This window comes from Camelus bactrianus, chromosome 22, assembly GCF_048773025.1.
Source record: "Camelus bactrianus isolate YW-2024 breed Bactrian camel chromosome 22, ASM4877302v1, whole genome shotgun sequence".
Classification (NCBI taxonomy): Eukaryota; Metazoa; Chordata; class Mammalia; order Artiodactyla; family Camelidae; genus Camelus; species Camelus bactrianus.
This window is the reverse complement of record NC_133560.1, coordinates 6,569,763-6,589,342: the sequence shown is the minus strand read 5'-3', so window position 1 is coordinate 6,589,342 and position 19,580 is coordinate 6,569,763. Positions and strand designations below refer to the sequence as shown.

Genomic DNA, 19,580 nt, shown 5'->3' with positions numbered 1-19,580 from the left:
TAACCCCGGCGGCCTTTCTAGTCCGCGGCCAGCAGACTTTTCCCATAAAGGACCAGGTAGTAACTGTTTTGGCTTTGGGAGCCGTACGGTCTCTTGCAAGCATTTAACTCTGCTGGGGGTGCTGCCAAGGCAGCCAGAGACAGTACTTAGGCGAGCAGGTGTGGCTGTGTCCTCACAGAACTTTGCAGAAACAGGGATCAGCTGGATTTTGGCTGAGACCTGAAGTTTGCTGACTGCTCCGCTAGCCTGGTCTGATCTAGTTGGTCAGACTGGGGAATCTGTAGGTTGTCAGGACTGGGGAATCACTTAAAGATGATCAAATTTCAGTTCCTCTTTTTGTATCTGAATAAATAGAGCATCAGAGATTTTTAAATACTTTGGTCACAGAGCTACAAAGCTGAAGTGTCGTGACAAAAACCTAGATCACCAGTGTCATTTCTGTTCACCATGTGACCTAGATCTGCCAATATTGTGCTCCTGTCTTTGTGGTTTAAATTTTAATCTACGAGTCTTGCTTTCGTTGACATCTTTTTTTCACTTGTTCTCCCTACAGATATTTTTCAACTTTATTAAAACACAGGTTTCTCCCAATAAAGAGTTAGCAGGCAGTGCAGCGTAGTATGTAAGACGATGGTCTGAGCTTAGATGTTCCGACTGCCACTTTACCCCACCGCGGTTTGCAGAAGTCTCATGAGCGATGGGAAAGTTAACCCTCTCCTCCCGGGGCCGTGTTCTCTCCACCCAGCTTCCATGCCGTCGGCAGAGTGATCTTTTTGAAACTCAAGTGTTCATCCTACACCTTAAGTGACTTCATTGTTTCTCTGTTATCCATGGAGTGAAGTAAGATTCCTTAATGTGGCATTAAGCCTACGTCATAGCGTGTCTGCAGATTCCTATGTGGTTTCGTCAGTGGCCACTTCCACTCTGGCGCCGTGCTCTGGCCACACTGTGTACTCATGAGCATCTGTGTGTTTGTCCTTAGCTTGGCTCTCCTCTTCCATCCTGTCCACTGGGAAGCCACCTCCCCTCCAGCGCCCGTCTGCCCGCCTCGCAGGCCGCCCTCGTCTGCGGGTTCTCCTTGTCTCTCCTGCTTCCCAGTCCACATTCATCTGCCTGTCGTTTGTGTCCACGTAGCGCCTTCTGCATGCCTGGAACATGTCCGTTATGGTATTTATCTTAACGGATTATAGTTGTTTTGTTTCCATTTATTAGTTGTTACCCACTTCTTTCTAATTAGATTGCATGTTTAAGGGAGAGACCAAGTCTTTGAATTCTGTGCCTCCAGCATCCAATATATTGGATTTGGTCAATGTTTTTTTAAATTGAACTGAATTGCCTCTATGATTAACTCAGTGCCAGTGAGGTTCAAAATGAGGTGCCCAGTCCAGCCAGACCACTGCAGCCGTATCATTTTCAGATTCCATCCTGTCCCTCCTCTGAGCCACGCTGCCCCCTCTGCCGAGCATGACCACTCTGCCTAAGAACTGGTAATGCCTTCGGTTATTATGTTATTCTGAATTCTTCATTCAGTTATTCAGAAACTTGGCCTTACTGTGCTTAACCAAAATTTTGACTAGTTCCAACCTGGATTTCCTTCTTTAGCCAATACGCCTCCCCTGCACGGGTTACTGTCCCCACGGATGGCTCTGACCAGCCTTCTTTCTGGCTTGCACGGCCTCTTTTCTTTTTCTGTTGAAGCCCGTCCCTTCTCTGCCGTCCGTCTCCCTTCACACGGCCGTTCTTTACTAACGCTGTTGGTCGCAGTATCCTCATTCTCTGAGCCTCAAACCGGAGTCCCACACCGTGGAGGAATGAACTGTTACTGTCTGGTCATTTATTTATTTCTTATTATCATTGCCTCTTAGTCAGTATTTGTTCAGTAAGTGACTGATTCAGTCTCAGGATTCCAGTAAGACAGGACAGAATCTCTTTTCCTTTCCAAACCCACCTGCCCTTTATAGTAATTTTTCCAGCTTGCTCTCTCTGTTTAATTCTTTTTTTTTTCTTTTTTTGTCTAAGACATTCTAATTGTGTACTTGTCTTATACACAGCAAGGAAGTAACAAATCATCGTAAGACATATCCACCGTTGTCCTTGAGCAAATACTGGAATTATTTTCAGAAGCTTTATATATGTAAGTTAAGTGATAGAATGTTTTGATATTCTAAGAGCGAGATGGTCAATTTAGGCTTAAACAATTGAGTTTCTGTAAAGAAATATGATTAGAGTAATAGGGTTCGTTTCTGGTTGGGCAGGAAGGTCATATTGTGGGACAGGATTAAAACAGAGAAGGTACCTTGGTTGACCTTGAAAATCCAAACTGCTAGGTTTCCCATAGATATCATTAAGGAAAATCTATTTTTTGTTTGTTTTGTTTTGTCGGTGACGCTGCCAGGGGATGAACCCAGGGCCCCATAAAGAAAAAAATCTGGATTTTTATACAGAATTATAGCCTATATTTCTTTTTTTAAATTTAATTTCAATAAAATATACTTTATTACTAAAACTGGATGGACTTTATTAATATAACTAACCTATGTTTTATTTAAGGTGTTTAGCTTATTTAAGTACATACAATGACCTAGTTATAGTGATCTAATTTTAATCTGTTTTCAATCGTGGATCGATTAAAGAAAGCCAGGCTGTAACCCAGAGTTCCTTAGAGTCAGCGCAAGCTAGACCTTCTCACTCAGCATCAGATTGGAGCCCGGGGCTTGGGCCCGCGTCAGAACTTCACCTCTCCTGTAGACTTTCATTAATCTCAAAAAATTCCTACAAAGAGAATCCAGTCTTCTGGTTGCAGCTTATTAGAAGACATGAACGTGCCTGCTGTTCCTCATGACCAGGTAGAAAGGGGAACGCGGTGGTGGGTGGTGTGAAAGAAGGCGTCACGCCGTCAGCCACGGGGGGTAGATGGCTGCGTGTGGCTGACTTTCTCCGTATTCCCCCCTTTTTTATAATCAGCGTCGTGAGCGTAGATCAGGTGTCGTCAGCACCGTCATGCTTCAGGGCTGCTGTAAGTTCTAAACCCTGATGTCCTCCTTTTTAACAGACTGTTTCCCCTTTCGCAGACTGTGATATGAAATCATATCCACATACAAAAACAAAACTTAAAGGAAACATTGCAAATATTTTTAAGTTACTGCGTATAGAGTTTCAGTGATAGCATGAGGAAAAAAATATAATAAAAGCAACATGTGAGTAGAGAGGAGAAAGTAAAGAGACGTTACCTGCTTCATTGCCTCGTGTTTTCAGAGCAGGAGATGAAGGTAAACTGCAGGGTCCCATAGGATTCAGGCCGAGCTCAGCAGCCACACTTCCCTGCATCCTCACTCCTTCTGCTCAGCCAGCTCTCTGTCTGCCTTTACTCCTCTCCAGTGGCAGCGTCTTCATTTTCACTCTGATGAGTCCACTCTATCCTCTCACACCACTCCTTAACCTGTGTGCCTCTCCTTCCATTCCATCCTGTTTTCTCCAGGTTCAAGTCCATATGTGAGACCGCGTGGTATCAAACCTCTTTTCTGTGCGTTGCCAGCTTTACTGTCCCACTGGTGCACGTTTGTCTCCTCCAGCAGAGGAGCCGTTAATTCTTCTGATTCATTCTAGATTTTAAGACATGGCCTGAAATAGAAGCACTGCCTCCGAAACAGGACAGTTCTATAGAAGAGACGTCTCAGGGAATAACGCAGAGAAAATCCACGAAGTTTGGTCACTTGGACATCAGGTTGGGAGGAGCTTTGGAATTTGAGGGCAGGATACAACAGGAGCAAGACAAGAAAGCTCCTGGGCAGATGGTGGCTTCACACAGGAGAACCATCAGCAGAGATGGGAACCAGACAAGTTTTGAGCTGGGGAAAGGCTTGTTTATAAATACAGTTCTTGTTACACCACAGAGTGTTCCTATAGAAAGGATACCTAATTTATATTATACTCTGGGGAGAGATTTTAAACAGAATTTTGATCTAATGAGATATTTCCAGATGTACCCAGGAGAAAAGCCTCGTATTTACAGTCAATGTGGGAAAAGCTTCAACCAGAGCCTTCATTTTATTGAACACCAGAGAGTTCATACTGATGAGAAGCCCTACAGATGTAATGAGTGTGGGAAAACCTTCAGCCACAGATCATCTCTTCTTGCCCATCAGAGGATTCACACTGGAGAGAAACCTTACAAATGTAACGAGTGTGGGAAAGCATTTAGCAGCAGCTCAACCCTCATCAAGCACCTGAGGGTGCACACTGGAGAGAAGCCCTATCAGTGCGAGGAGTGTGGGAGAGCCTTCAGCCAGTGTTCTACCCTCACGGTGCATCAGAGAATCCACACTGGGGAGAAGCTCTATAAATGCGCTGAGTGTGAGAAGGCCTTCAGCTGTAGAGCAAAACTTCATAGGCATCAAAGAATCCATACAGGCGAGAAACCCTATACGTGTAGTGAATGTGGGAAAAGTTACAGCCAGTTTACATCCCTGGCTGAACATCAGAGGCTTCACACTGGAGAACAACTGTGTACATGCGTGGCGTGTGGGAGAACCTTCACACGCATCTCAACCCTCACTGAACATCAGAGAATTCACACTGGACAGAAGCCCCATCAGTGTAAGGAATGTGGGAAAACCTTCAACCAGTATTCATCGTTTAATGAGCATCGGAAAATTCATACTGGGGAAAAACTGTACGCATGCAGAGAGTGTGGGAAAGCCTTTGGCTGCAAATCTAACCTTTATAGACATCAGAGAATTCACACGGGAGAGAAACCCTACCGGTGTAATCAGTGTGGAAAAGCATTCAGCCAGTATTCATTCCTAACTGAACACGAGAGAATCCATACTGGAGAGAAACTCTACAAATGCATGGAATGTGGGAAAGCCTACAGTTACAGGTCAAACCTTTGTAGACACAAAAAAGTCCACAGTAAAGAGAAGCTCTATAAGTGGAAGGAATACGGGGTCTGAGATTTCTTAGAAGAGCTAAGCCCTTTGACGTTTAATTCACCTCAAATAATTTAAGAATTCTCACTGGAGAATGATCAGGAGAATGATAAACAGGGCACCAACTTCTGATAGATTAAGTCTTTTTTTATTTCTCCTGGAGAGAATGTGCCAGTCACCATTAAGTAATGATAAAATATAAAGAGCACTGACTTGGCACATTTTATAAGAACCAATAAATTCTAAGGTTTCTAAAAATACGTACAATTTTTAAATTCGTAGAAAAATGTAAAAGGCCTAACTTTAAAAAACTAAAAATTTTAAACTTTGATGTTTAAAAACAACATGAAAATAATAGACTAAGTGTTTTGTTTCTTTCATCAGACTTTATTCCCCTCTAAGAGTAAGCTCCAACACGAATTTTCTTTTAGGAATAGGTTTTGAGTTGTTAATAATGTGAATAAATGTGGGGCCTTATTTTCTAAAATGGCAGGCAGACGTAGGACATGCCGCCTTTCATGAAGAGAAGCTAAAGGTAAAAAGGAATTCTTTAAATTTAGGTTTTCACATGGAAATAATCAAGCTCACTTTCCATGAACTGCCACACCAACAAGTTATATTTATAAATATATGTATATTTTTTTCCAGTGGTGTTTCTTTCTTACATTATTACTTATTTGCTATGATTGTACATTGCTGAACAGAGACTTACAGTGTGGTAGAAGTTGGAGTAAACTGAAGCGGGTAGAGAGACTGTCAGGCAGACACTCTCCTGTCTGTTGCAGGACTGATGTGTTTCCAGAATCTGACTAGACCTCTGGCAGCTCATTAGAGCCAGGAGAGATCTTAAGTTTATGTAGAGCCTTTCATTTCACTCATAAAGAAAGTGAGCTCACTGACTAGAGTCAAGACTAGGATCTAGGTCTTCAGTTCTGGTTTTGTGTGTTAATTATAGGTTCATTTTCAACCTCAAGTCCCAAGAGTGCAAGTCCCAAAGCTATGTGTTTTGCAAACGGGTTAGGGGCGCAATTACCTTAACTTAATCAGCTTTATTTTTATGTTTGACAGGTTCCCCCTGACTTTAATCTTGATAAGTGACTTAGTCATGTTTTTCCTTTTTCTTATGTGTCCCTAATTATACCTGCTTTTATACTAACATAAATTATTAACATAAATCCTAAGACCCCAGCTGAGGTCCAGATGGTGAAATTGCCCTTGGAGATTTCACACAGAAGATTGCGTTTTTGTTTGTTTTTGTGACATGTCTTTTAGGAATTCTTTTTGTAAAGTGATATATGAATATTTTATTATTAAACATTCCAATCATCAGTTGAAATTGTTTATCCAAACATTTTCCATGTTTTTTTAGAAAGATTTCATTTTCCCCTTGGGCCTGCTTCCTCCAGTTTTATATTTCCTGTTCACAACTGGTATCATTCAAAAGATTATTCTATTAAAATTAGCTAGAACCTTCTATCTGAAAAAGGTTTTAGAATTAAAACTCAAGAATTCAGCATAGTATGTCTTTTGACTTAGCTCATTAGAAAGTATCTTATATATTTAAGTATATTTAGAAGGAAAATGAAGCTTTTAAACAAACCTCAAAATTTAACATTGTACAGAGCCATTTGCAAGACATTATAAATAAAAACATGTTTTGATTGCCCAATAGCAGTGATCATGCTTAGTACCCAGATCTTGGTTTCTAAATGCCATTTCCACACTAAAAGGATCTAGAGCTCCTTGGAGAAATGGCTGATTCCATATTTGGAGCAGGGAGAGTGTAAAGTATGCCTGGAATATTTTTTTATGCAACAGCACAAGAACACAGAGATTAATGGGACAGTGTCAGAAGGACACGAGGCCAAATTGAAGGTACTTCCAGTGATCAAATTTAGGACAGTTGAAACATCAAAAAGAATAATCACCATAATTAGTTACAACATAAAAAGTAAAAGTAAAATAAGCCCATGATGAAAAAACACAAAAAAAGACAGCTTTTTATAAACGTACTTGAAGAAGCCATCTTTTAATTGTACATGCAGTGATAAATTTAGAAGAATTACCATTTTACAACCCTTAATGTGATCAAATCAGGCACATTCAATGGATGATAAAACCCTAATAAACGAAAAAAAATTTTAAGGAACATTATTGACCTAGTGTCAAAAGATGACATCCCAAGTGCAGAGGAAAGACATGCCTTTAATGGAGGGATCTGGCTGTCAAACTGAGTTTCTTTACCAGTGGGGCAACCTGACGCCACGTGACTCCGGACGAGACGCCGTATGAAGCACACACAAGCGTCTGTGGTGGATTCTTGCCAAAAATATTTAATGAAAATCAAAGTCTCTTATCTAGACTTACTGTCCTGCTTACAAGCAATACAAGGTACAGAGAAACAAGTTGAATTACACGGTGAGGAAATAGACAAACCCAGAGTTTGGGTCGTTGTATGAGACAACCAGTCTGGACTTTTCAAAAAGCCAATGTAACAAAGTGGAGTCTTCTAGATGAAGCCACTCAAGAGATGTAACCAAAAGCAAGATGTGATCCTTAATTGGCTTCTGATTCAGAAACAGTAAAACAACTCTACAAGACATTTGGGGGGAATGTGGAGAAATGTGAGGGTGGAATGGGTATTAGATAATGTAGTATGTTTAATTTTCCTAGATGTGATAATGGTACTGAGGTATAAAGGACAATGCCCTTTTTCTTAGGAGATGCATGCAAAAGTTTTCAAGTTTAAAAAGTCATGATGTTTGCAGCGTATTTTCAGATATGTCAAAAATTAGTCAACTGTTGTCGAATCTTTGTGGAGGATATAGATATGTTCGTTGATCATCCTCTAAACTTTACGTTAAAAATTTTAATAAAAAATTTAGGCTAAGTGTGATTGGAGACGTGATGAATAAGAAGCTTCCAGTCAATATTCTTCCTTTACACTCATAAATTCCCTGTTTGTGAGTTTATTCTGTATGGATATAATCACTGGAAGCAACGTTGGTTGGTTTTGGTTCAACTTGTTGGAGTAAGCACACACTACCTTGTATCTCCCACTAAATACGAGCAAAAATCCTAGACGGTGCATGGAGCAGCTGCCTGAGGACCCTGAAAAGCAATGATAGTGAGGCGGGAAGCCCCATGAAGAAGACCAGCAGGACCCCCAGGCAGGGCCACTACTCTCCTGCCAGCACCGTCGGGTTCCCTGGCCCAGCGGCACTATCTCACTTTTTGCCTCTAAAACAGCAGGTGGAAAAGCAAAGGAATTAGTAGCCAAGACAATTTTGAAAAAGCAGAATAAAGTTGAGGACTCAAAATACTCATTTAAGTCTTACGACAAAGCTATAGTAATAAAGACACTGATATTGGTGAAGGGATAGACCTGTAGATCAATGAGACAGAAAGAGAGTCCAGAAGTTGGATGATAGTTTTAAAATTATATTCCAAAATGCTTTGATAAGCTACCCTCCCAAGATACGGGACTCACCCTGCCCTTAAGTGTGTATTGGATTCAGTGACTCACTTCTAATGACTGGAATGTGGTAGAAGGAATGGTACATTATTTAAAATGTTTGCTTATGTAAAGACTGTGGCTCTTGTATTGGCCATGTGCTCTCTTGGATCATTTGTCCTTTGGGAAGCCAGTTGCCATGTCGTGAGGCCTCTCAGACAGCCTGTGGAGAGTTCCATGTGGTTAGGAACCAAAGCCCCTGGCCAGCAGCTAGCAAGGAACGGTGGCTTTCCAACAATCACATGAATGAGGGCGGAAGTGGGTCGTCCCTCACTTCAGCTTTCAAATGAGACTAGCCACAGCCATCAGCTTTCCTGCAGCCTCATGTGAGACACTGAGCCACAAACACCCAGGTGAACCACTCCTGGATTCCTAACCCTCAGAAACTGGGGGTTAGTAAATGCCTGTTGTTCTGACCTGCTAAGTTTTGGGGTGATTTGTTAGGCAGCAATGGATAACTTAATGCAGATTTTTGTACTTGGAATTTGGGCGCTGCCATAATGAAAGCCTAAAATGTGGATGTTGTTTTGGAACTGGGCAGTGGGTGTTGAGCGGAGTGGGTGTGTGTTAGTAAAAAGCTGAAGTGCTTTGAAGAAACTATTAATAGAAGCCACATGATCTTGTAAGTGAGGACTTTCAGAAAAGAGAGCCTTTTCCATTTGTGTGTGTGTGTGTGTGAAAGAGAGAGAGAGAGAGAGACAGAAAGAGAGGGAGAGTGAGTTAATTTTTATTGGGTAAGTTCCCGGGAATAGGATTGCTTGGTCATGTTGAAGGTGAATATTTAACTTAATAGGAGGCTACCAAACTGTCGACTAGTCATTCCATTTTTGCATTACCAGGAATAGTGCAGGAGGGTTCCCATTGCTCCACTTCCTTACCAGCACTTGGTATTGTCAGGGTGTATTTGTTTTGCTTGTTTGTTTTTCATTTTAATCCTGCTAATGTTGCAGCAAAGTGTGTTACAGCTCAGTGGTGACAGCAACCTGGATCCGGGTGAGAGACCAAGCAGCATTCACAGGGTTGAAGAACTCGGGTTTATTACGCCAGCAGGCCCAGAGGAGTTAACACTCCAAACTCTGGACCCTGTCTGTAGGGTTACACAGGCTTTTATAGGCTGCTAGTCTACACTTTGAAACATCATATGCAAATAAGATGTAACAAAGTTGTCTATTTAGGAACGAGCTTTGTAGAAATGGACCAATCAATAGTGATAGAAATGGACGAACCAGGAGTGAGCTCCATGCAAATGAGATGCTACAAATGGACCAATCAGGAGCTAGCTCAGGGAACCAATAGAATTTTACGGGTAAGTTCCACTCTCATAGAAGCTGTTTCAGAGGCAAAAAGCGAGATAATGCTGCCGGGCGAGGGAACCAGATGGTGCTGGCAGGAGAGTAGTGGCCCTGCCTGAGAGTCTTGCCGTCATTTTCATGGGGCTTCCCACCTCACTAATAGGTTGGTAATATTATCTCATTGTGGTTTTAAAAAACATTTCTCTAAAGCCTAATGATTTTGATTATTTTTCATGTGCTTATTTGCCATCCATTTCTCTTTAGTGAAGTGTCTATTCAAATCTTTGCCCAGTTTGGGTTTTTTGTTTGTTTGTTTGTTTAATGCTGAGACTGGACAGTTTTTATATAGTATGTAATCAAGTCTCTTGTCAAATAAGCGATTTGCAAATATCTTATCCCAGTTATGCAGCTTTGCTTTTTATTTTTTTTTAACAATGTCTGTAGCAAACCAAAAGTGATCCACTGTATTCATATATATATATATATATATGCATATACATGTATATCAGTGTACATATTAACTGTACTTACAACATATATATTATAAGATCCAAGAGCATTTCACTGAATTTCAAATTTAACTCAGCATCTAGCAATTTTTCCTGGAAACCCTAATTAGAGGAGAGAAGGGGGGTGGTAATGAGGGAGGAGGAGGTGTCTGCAGAGTCTTCACCTCCTCCTTGACCTGCAGGGTGACTTAGGAGCTACTGGCTATGTCATGTTGGCTGGAGGACTGACCCCATGGGAAATGGGAGAAGCATCAGGCCTCTGGGTGCCTCTTGCCCGTCTCGGGATCCTGCCCTGAGCAGCCTTGGCTCACAGCTTACCAGTGTCCCCCCACACCTCCTGGCTTTGCGAGGGCAGCACATCCTTCTGTCTGCCCAAGTTCAGGGTGGGGAGGGGGAACAGACGTAGACAAGGTAACAAACAAACACAGGTATGATGTGCAAAAACATAGACATTTTGACTTTAATAAGTTATAAAAATCAAGAAGCCAAATTTGACTACAGAAAAACAAGTGTGTTGATTGCTGTTATCAGTAAGATAAAATGTCATGTGCGTTCAGCACCATGGTGTGGGGCTGCCTGGCAGACAGGAGTGCATAGTCATAATGCTTCATCTGATAAAGACTTGGCTATTGAGCACCATTTGTATACTCCAAACAAACAAACAAACAAAAAACAAAGTACACACAAAAGGCTTATATGTGAAATTCCATGGGTTTTCCAAAAGGAGTAGATCAGAAAGCCAGGTCCCAAAACTCCAGCACAAGTCTCCCACAGACATGCAGTGACTCTCAGGCCCCTCGGCTGACTTTCAGAGCCACGGACAGAGAGGACCTCTGAGCCTCAACCTGGTGTTAGGGAACCTCCACCCAAGACGTCCTCTGCCTCCCCCAGGCTGCAGGAGCCCCTCGGCCACCGCTGGCAGCTCAGGCCTATTGCTAAGCCAGCTCTCCAGCTATCTCAAGCTCGGCAGAGATTTGCAGTGTCTCAGAGTGGTGAGCACTGCCTTCTTAGACAGACCTCTGAGGACCATCTGGTCCTAGAATCTCTGTGGATATATGGCCCAAGGCACTGAGTATGGCATGTGGGGCCATGGCCACGCTGACCTACAGTTCCCAGAGGACATCTTTCTTCCTGCAGCACAAGAAGAGCCCTGGGAGGGTTCCACCTAGGGCCCCCCGTCGAAGGCTTCCAGCCGCCAAGACGCACAGCCCGGCTTTGTGGGAATCTGGGGAGGGAGTCTTCCCATCCTGTGGCCCCCAGGCTGGGTAAACCAACTCACATTAGTCTGGAACTTCCTTGACATTCTAGGACAGACCCTAGCAAGCACGGTCCAGCCCTTCCGCCCGTAAGTAGCACCAGCTGCCATGAGTTCAACCAATGAGGGAAAGCCGTGGACCCATTTCCTAATGGGGAGAGATGGGGTTGCAGGAATGCTTCCCACCACATCTCGCTGAGGAAGTGATACCATGAGAGATACTGAGAAATGTTTTCTCCAGTTTGGTTCTTGGAAGCCAGCAAAGTCCTCTGAGACACTGGGGCACGTACGAGCAAGTGGGGGCCACGGCGGCAGAGAGGAGGGAGGCAGGCTGAGCCGGGGAGACAGGGAGGTGAGCCATCATCCCAGCAGCACCCCAGATGTCCCTGCACTGTTTCCTGCACCCTTACTCTGTCCCTTAGACCACACGCAGAGGCACGCTCACACCCACGCACAGGTACAGACAGACGTACTTAGCACCTCAAAACTCAACAAGAAGTAGCCATCAGGGTGTTATCCTGAGCCTCGGTAGTCTCCTCCACAGAACGGGGAATGAAACAAGAAAGAGTTCTCTAAGATCTATGACTGGTGAGAATCCAAAAGCTCTAGAACTTTCCTGGACACGAAAAGCTTCAGAATTAGGGAGGCCCCTGCTAAGGAGCTAATGTGCCCAGGTCTTGCAATTTTGGCAAGTTTAAGCTGCTTGTTCAGAACATACCAATGCAGGGAGAGGTGAAAAATCAGCCGCTGTCTTCCCATTCCCCCTCCCCCCAGTCCCTTCCTATTTCTCTCATTCTCATCGGGCTCACAAAGCACCATGATGCTAAAGATAGAAGTTATTAAAGTTTGGAAAGAGCAAAGGATAAAGCAGCCTCTCCCCACCTCCATCCTCGGCCTCCCATCGGAGGCCCAATCAGGCATTTCACAGCTGGCACTTCTAAGGGATGGAGGTGGGGGCAGGACTCGAGGGGCCTCCCCAGGGCTGGCAAGCCTGGGCCCTGCAAGCAAAGCAGCTGGTCTTCAGGAGCAAACCTGAACCCCCACAGGCCCCACCCTGCTGGGAGCACTCCTGCCCCAGAGTGGGAGTTGCAGGCCTTGTCCCCTCACTGGACTCTCCAGCAGAACGCATGCCTCCCTCATCCTTCCAGTGCACCTGGGGGAGGGGAGAGCCTCTTTGGGGAGCCCTGGGCCTGAGGCCAGGCCAGCCAGAGGTGACAAGCAGAACCAGGGTTAGTGAAGAGGGGACCTGGGAGAGCCTAGGCGTGCCCCGGCCCCACCGCTGTCTTCTCCTCAAGTAGAAAACATGTTTCCATCTATCCTCAAGTCCCAGTTACAGCATTCCTGACACCTTCCCAGAAGGAAATGGGCAGCTTCACAGCTCGGGTTTGGTTGAGATACTCAAATGCAGCGCGAGAGCACCAGACGGATCGGATGGCGTTCCTGAAGTCCTTTGTGCGCGAGACCGCCCCCAGCCACGCCTGGGGACCGGAGGCTGCAGCCTGGCAGCTCAGACCCCGGCAGGCGCCCAGACCCCCGTCACATATTTTGAGTTGATCTTTAAGATGGAGGCTTTTCACAAGAAGACTTCTAGCCTTCTACTGAGAAAGCACACTGCCTGGCAGCAAGGGCCAGCTCTCACGGTGGGGCGTGGCCCTCAGGCTGGTCACGGGCCCCTGCTGGCCATCACACTCACCCCGGCCCTCCAAGGCCCTGGGTGGGGCTCACAGCCTCCACTTCACTGCGCTCATCTTAGTGGCGGGTTAACTTAGTAGATACATCACTGTTTCTCCTAAGAGTCACCAAGGGGGCTTGTGCCTCGGTCTGGAGACTGGTTGGAAATTTCCCTCATCTCCAGCAGGGGTTGTCACCACAAAGGAAGGGAGATCCCCAACCACTGCTCAGAAACTCAGGGCAAGTGCCTTCTCTCTCTGAGCTAGCCCTCCTGCCTCCTCTCACTGATGGGCACTGTCGAACCTCTGTGTTCCCCTCCACCCCACACCCAGCCCTGGTACAGGACTCAGAACACTCCAGGGCTGGGAAGCACACGTACCAACCTAGATGCCACCTGCTCACAACCACATATATATATGTGTGTGTGTGTGTGTGTGTATACATATATATACATATATATATTTAACATTCTCCCTCTTTGTTTTCGCAAAGCCTTTTGGAACCGGGAATTCTGACTTCATCTCCACAGCACCGGAGTTGCCATCCCATGGAATATCTCTATAAGCAAGGAAAAAAATGCTATTGATGCTATCTTTCCACTTTATTAGAACTTTCCGAGCATCTCTCTCTTCCTCATCTCATCAATGAGCTCTTGGATTCTTTGGTTTCTGGTCTTTTCGTACGGGCTCGGTCGTCGGGGGATCAGGTTGGGTGGCTGGACTTCGTCCTCCAGGCCGTGGACTTTGTAGGGCACATCCACAGCGTTGGTTTCCGGGTGGTCCTCGGTGGCGTTGGAGCTGGAGGCGTTGAGGGGCACCTTGAGGGGTGTGCCTGGTGGAGGCTCCACCTCCACGATGAGGGTGGGCGCTGGGAGGGTGGGCGCGAGCGCCTCGACGTCCACGTCGATGTCGTTGTGCTTCCCGGGCGGCGCCTCTGCTCCGCCGTCCACGTCGGTGAGGTTGTCGTGCAGGCTGCAGGACTTGCAGCACAGCTTGTTGTAGCCTGGGATGGAGCAGTAGCGAGACAAGACTTCCATCCTACAGAACATTGACTTGTCGCCTTGGCAGCGGCCCTCTGAAAGAGAAAAGTGGGACAAATAACCAAAGGACAAGACAAGGGGGACCTCGCTCCCCCACAGGGAGCAGTTTGCTGGAGGAGGCGCTGAAAGGGCCCAGAGACAGGAGAGGCAAGCGAGCTCGCGCAGGAAGGCGGTGTGGTTTAGATGGCAGAGCAGCCCTGGGGCGGGGCGGCATCTGGGGACCCCGCCGCGGAGTGCTGCCGCTCAAGCTGTGAGCAATGCTCCCCTCCTCCAAGCAGGCCCCCGCTGAGTCCAGAGTTTTCAGTATCTCTCCAAGTTTGAGACGGAAATGAAGCCTGTCTGTTCTTAGGGAGTGATTCCAAGTCATCCCAAACAACGGGGCTTTGTCGGATCTTCACAGTGGACACCCCAGTGGTCACCCTGATGACACTCTGTGGCACAGCTGGACTCTACAATCATCTGTAACAGTAACTATAACAAAACAAAACCTAAGAGGACCAGTTCCTAACACCCGATAGGGCGAATCCCGGAGCCTCGGCTGTGGCCTCACCGTGCCCCACATTTTGCTCCCATCCTCACCCAGACTCCCCAGATGATCTTTGTTTTGGAAAAGTGCCTAAAGAGAAATTGAAAGTTATCCAAATGTGTCTGGGATTTCTTCCACTTGCCTCAACTTACCGGACAGCCTCACGTCCTGCCACTTGTCCATCCACCACACAGCCCTGCCACAGGCAGCTTCTGGTCACTTCCTGAACAAAGTGCTCCAGAACTTGCTGCCGTCACAGAGGCTAATCCATCTGCCCAGCACATCCTCCCCATCTCGTTCCTGGTCACCCACGGTCTAGCTGGCACGGGGAGTCCGGGCTCCCTGCAGAGCCCACTGCTGGCCGTCTCTTTCCCCACGGCCGGCTTCCCCGGGTCTGGCTCCAGCTCTGTCTGCAGCTGTGTTAATCCCACCCACCAACACCTCTTGTTCTCACTCTCTTCTTCCCAAATTTCCACCCCTTCCCTTTCTGCTACCCCCTCATCTCACACCCAACACAAACATTGGGATGATTTACAAAAATTCGTTCAACATAAAATAAGCCATATCACAATATAACAGGGGATGCTGGATCCATGACAGCTTCCTGATCACTGACCTCAGGGGGCTCCACCCTCCAGCCGTGTCTCTCTGCTCAGCCACTCTCCGTTCTTTATAATGGACGTTTCAAACTTCTCCCATGTAACCCTCTTCTGTGCCCTCCTTCCCCTCAGTCTCCCTGGTTGACCTCATCTCCTACTGGAAGGAAGGGAAGAGGGAAGGTGGGAAGGAAGGAAGGAAGGGCAGGGCAGCCACTGACGGGGACCACATCTGACACAGTTACTCTGCACCGACACACGGCACTTCCCACCTCTACATGTGATGTGATGCAGGCTCACTGAAACTTCCTACAAGAGCTGACAAGCAGGCCCCCTCCCATTCTGGGCCAATGGTTCTGATGTCTGCCCTCGGCATTGCTCCAGCTTGTAATTTCCCCTTACAGGCTGGAGACACACTGAATTGGACCAGCCTCAAACTCCTGGAACGTCAGATTCTTGGATACAACTGCCTCCTGAACATCCTTCAAACCCTGTGGTCCCCAAAGTGGATTCCACACGTCCAGCCCAAGCCCATGGCCTCTGCTGGGACTACCCATCTCAGAGAATGGCCTTTCACGTGCACAAGCTGGACCCCAGGCATCCGCTGACTGGTCACCTCCAAGTCCATTAGTATTTCCCCCTCAGTGCTCTCAGATGTATCCACGTTCCCCTCTCTGCTGCCTCCATGAGGCCAAGCTGCCTTGCTTCTCTGCTGCATGTGGTAAGAGCCTCCTTTCTGCCCACCCATCTCCATTCCTCCTCCTCCTCGTCTAGCTAACCTGCTCCAGTCAGAATGATGTTCTTCGGCTGGCGATGTGACCACATCACTGTCCAGACTGAAGCCCTTGCATTGCCCCTGGTTGTTTTCAGGGTGAGGACCTGTCCCCTTGACCTCTCCAGCCTCACTCAGGCCTCGATCACCCTGCTCTGCAGTGTGCTCCCTCTGGCCACAGGGCCTTTGCACATACTGCACCTCCCCTCTTCCTCCAGCTGTCCTCTCTTCCCTCATCCCCTAGGCTTGGCTAAAACACATCGTCCTCAGGCAAGCATCGCCAGACCTCCCTTGGAGGTTAAATCCCACTAGTATGTGGTCTCATGGTGCCATGGGTCTCCCCTTCCCAGCACTCCATCCCAGTTGGCAAGTGCACATTTAACTGTCAGATAAGGTGACTAATGCTTGACTTTTTCATTATCCTGAAAGACACCAAGGGCAGAGCCCTGAGCTGTCTTTGGACACCCCTCTATCTCAGAGCCTAGAACAGTGAATCAAGAGAATGCATAAATGTATCAATGTAAAAAAGACAAATGTGAATGACCGAGCAAGTCCAAAACAAGGAAATTATGGATTTTAGAATAGCAATGCTCCCGGCAAGGAGAATACTCAGAGGCACGGACCATCAGAGGGCGACCTGACCTTGGCTCGGAGCTTCTAAGTGGCCAGAGTACGGAGGAAACATACCCAGAGGCAGGATCTGCGCCATGAAGAGGTAAGCACAGATTGGCTGTTCAGGAAAAGCCCTGGTCTTCCTAACTTTGAGACAGAGAAACAGGCCTACGTGTCGGGAGCTAAAGCAGAGGGACGTGTGTTGAGAGCTGATTCCAGAAATCATACTGGAAGATCTTGAGATGTGGCTTTCAGGGTTTTAAAGCCATGGATAAAAGTTTACACAGACGTCCGATATCCAAGGCAGATGACATCAGAGCAGTCCCGTTAGAAGCTGGTGCCCCTCCCCCGGCAGTCACTGAGGTGAGCGTGTGCAGACCACCCGTGACAGCCCTCAGGCAGACCCCAGGGGGCTTAGACAGTGCCAGGTGCAGCGTTTCCCCGCAGGCTTTGGCCATCAGCTGGGGCGGGGAGGCCAGAGGCACAGCCCTCGACAAGGAGCTAGGCCCGGCCGGGCTGCTGGGACCGGGGCCGCCCCTGCCCCACAGACACCTTCTCCCGTCACCTGTGCCTCCTCCTCCACATGGATGACAAGACTGGCGTTAAGCACCCCCCTCACAGGTCTCCCGCCAGGCTGGGGTCCTGAGAAGCAGGCATCATATCTAGGGTAGGGGCCTGCCCGCTACGCCCATGGGACACGTCGGTCCCTCCGCCTGGTTTTGTAAATAAGGTTCTGTTGGAGCAGCCAGGCCATTCATTCATCACCTACGGCTGCCCTCCTGCGACAAGGGCAGAACAGAGACCATATACATGACCTTCAACACCTGAAATATTTAGCCCTTTAGAGGAAAAGTTTGCCCACCTCTGGTCAGGTGCGCAGGCGTGTCCCCAGGTCCTGGATCAGAGCTTGAGACCACGAGTGCCCGGCAACTGTGGCCGAGCACGTGGATGAATGGGACCGGAGGCAGGCAGAGCACAGCCCCGGGGCCGCGCCCCTGCTCCAGGGCCCCCTTCCACCCGGCTCACAGAGTGAATTTCGTGTCTGATTTCCTGTGAACAGTGGGCTGCACTGCTTTATGTTTTAAAAAAGTACAATAAGTCAATGAATTGCGAATGAAAAAATACTGCCTGCCAGATCAGTAAGCAAAGGACACTGCAGCCACCCGCAATGGTGCACCCTGGGGAGACTCAGGGTGGGAACCAGCAGGGTGTGGGCCCTGGAGAGCTAAGTGCATCAAAGGAAAGACTCCAATGAGCCCAGACTCCTGACTCTTCCCATGCACAGAAAAGCCACTGAATTCCTTAACTTGCAATATCAGGTTTTGTTTTTTTTCACTAACAGCAATCGTTTGATGTTCCGACTGCCTGGTCTTTGTTGTGAAAACTCCTGTTTCCCGGCTCCTCCTTGACATCTGTGGGGCGGTCTCCTAGAGCGACCTGAGGGCTGCCTCTCGCGCTTGAAGTCCTCAGAATGTCCACCGAATAAAACATAATTCTCAGCTTTTAGGTTATGCGTTTTTTTTTTCCTTCCCCTCAGTCGCCAGGATGAATAGATAACTGAGAAAGCCACTGGCCAAGAGCTTGGCTATGCTAGTATCAGCCTCAAAAAATTTCAAAATAATTGTTACCAATCACTCTTAAAAGGCTGTGTATCTTTAAGTAGTATGAATTAGCAGAGAGAGATGCAAATTATACCAGAAGGCTGAGCAACACACCTGCCCTGAGGCACTGCCTGACCAAGGGTCTCTCCCAAAATGATCACCTTGGTTTTCTAATAATTGGTCTTCAGTCATTTCCAGCAGCCACGAACCAGGAGGACCTACCGCCTTCAAGTGAACAGCAAACTGGGGAGACGAAACCCATTTTTTGTAAGTTGAAGTCACTCGGGTGCCACTCCCACAATCTTGGCCAAATCCGAATCCTGCCGGTGTTATTATTTGCTGAGTGGTTTCCTCCTTTAAATGAACTCCTTTTTAACTTAAAGTTTATTCTAGAAGGAAACTTCATACTACTGCCATTCATGGAAAACTTGTGAGGTAAATAAAGGGGACCCTAATCTTGAATACACAGAAAAATTTGCAGTTCCCTTAATTTTAGAGTTGAAGTTTAATTTCTCAGATCCTAGGGAAAGCCTCCTGCCTGCGAAGCTCTGAGCTGGAGGGAAATGAGCCAGTGGGAGGCAGATGTCAAAGCTTATGCCAAATGAGACTTTGTCCCGAGCTTGTCATAAAGGAAGGGGCTGCTCAGTGGAACTCAGATCACTTTTATGTACCACCTGAACGAAATCACCTCCATCCCGGAAACTTTGGGAAAGGATGGGATGGAGAAAACTTCAAGCCTCATCACCATTTCAGTGTTCAAAAGGTCGTGCAGCAAGTTAAAGAAAATGGGTGGCACCCTCGCCCGCGGCACCCTCCACGCACCGGGCTGTCCCCTGGCAGTTGGTGGCCCTCCCGTGGCTCTAGGTGGGCAGCCTTCTGCGGGGATTCCTTCTGATCTGTCTGGGCAGAGAGACTGAGTGGACGCAGTTGTCTGGGTCTCCTGTCTCTTGAGCTGGGAATCTCTCAATGCCCAGAGCTTGGGGCAGGCTGAACCCAGCCACGGCGCCTGGGACTCCCACCTGCAGGCTGCCACTGGGGGCCTGGCCCTGTCTCCTGACGCCTGTCTCCATGGCGCTGGGGATCATCCTGTCTCACGATCTCCCTCCTCCCGGCACTGGACTCCTTCACAGGAAAGGGAGGGAGAGGGGTTCCCTGGCAGGACATGTCCCAGGCCCCAGATCTGGATGTCCCTGTTGGATGCTGACCTGTGTGTGGTCCGTGTCCATAAAGGGAGCGGACACACAGGCCCCGTGGCTTCTGAGGGC

The 19,580-nt window shown here is 47.3% G+C and overlaps 2 protein-coding genes and 1 long non-coding RNA gene across 5 annotated transcripts in view; 2 read left to right on the top strand and 1 right to left on the bottom strand.

The window, feature by feature from the left end:
* The window catches only part of LOC105062011 (uncharacterized), a 33,154-nt gene extending 25,330 nt beyond the window's left edge, over nucleotides 1-7,824 (top strand). Inside the window, exon 9 of the mRNA XM_074351430.1 lies at nucleotides 3,607-7,824. Coding sequence (XP_074207531.1) covers nucleotides 3,607-4,952 — 1,346 coding nt within the window. The 3' untranslated portion in view covers nucleotides 4,953-7,824. The remainder of the gene's footprint in view (nucleotides 1-3,606) is intronic.
* Nucleotides 7,825-10,674: 2,850 nt separating this feature from the next.
* The window catches only part of ADAMTS2 (ADAM metallopeptidase with thrombospondin type 1 motif 2), a 205,018-nt gene continuing 196,112 nt past the window's right edge, over nucleotides 10,675-19,580 (bottom strand). For all 3 annotated transcript variants that reach the window (XM_074350140.1, XM_074350139.1, XM_074350141.1), the window contains one exon: nucleotides 10,675-14,243. In XM_074350140.1, the coding sequence (XP_074206241.1) occupies nucleotides 13,774-14,243 (470 nt within the window). In that variant the 3' untranslated portion in view covers nucleotides 10,675-13,773. The remainder of the gene's footprint in view (nucleotides 14,244-19,580) is intronic.
* LOC141574633 (uncharacterized) lies at nucleotides 16,555-18,213 on the top strand. The gene is made up of 2 exons (XR_012501526.1): nucleotides 16,555-16,817; nucleotides 18,057-18,213. It is a non-coding gene; the product is annotated as an uncharacterized LOC141574633 (long non-coding RNA).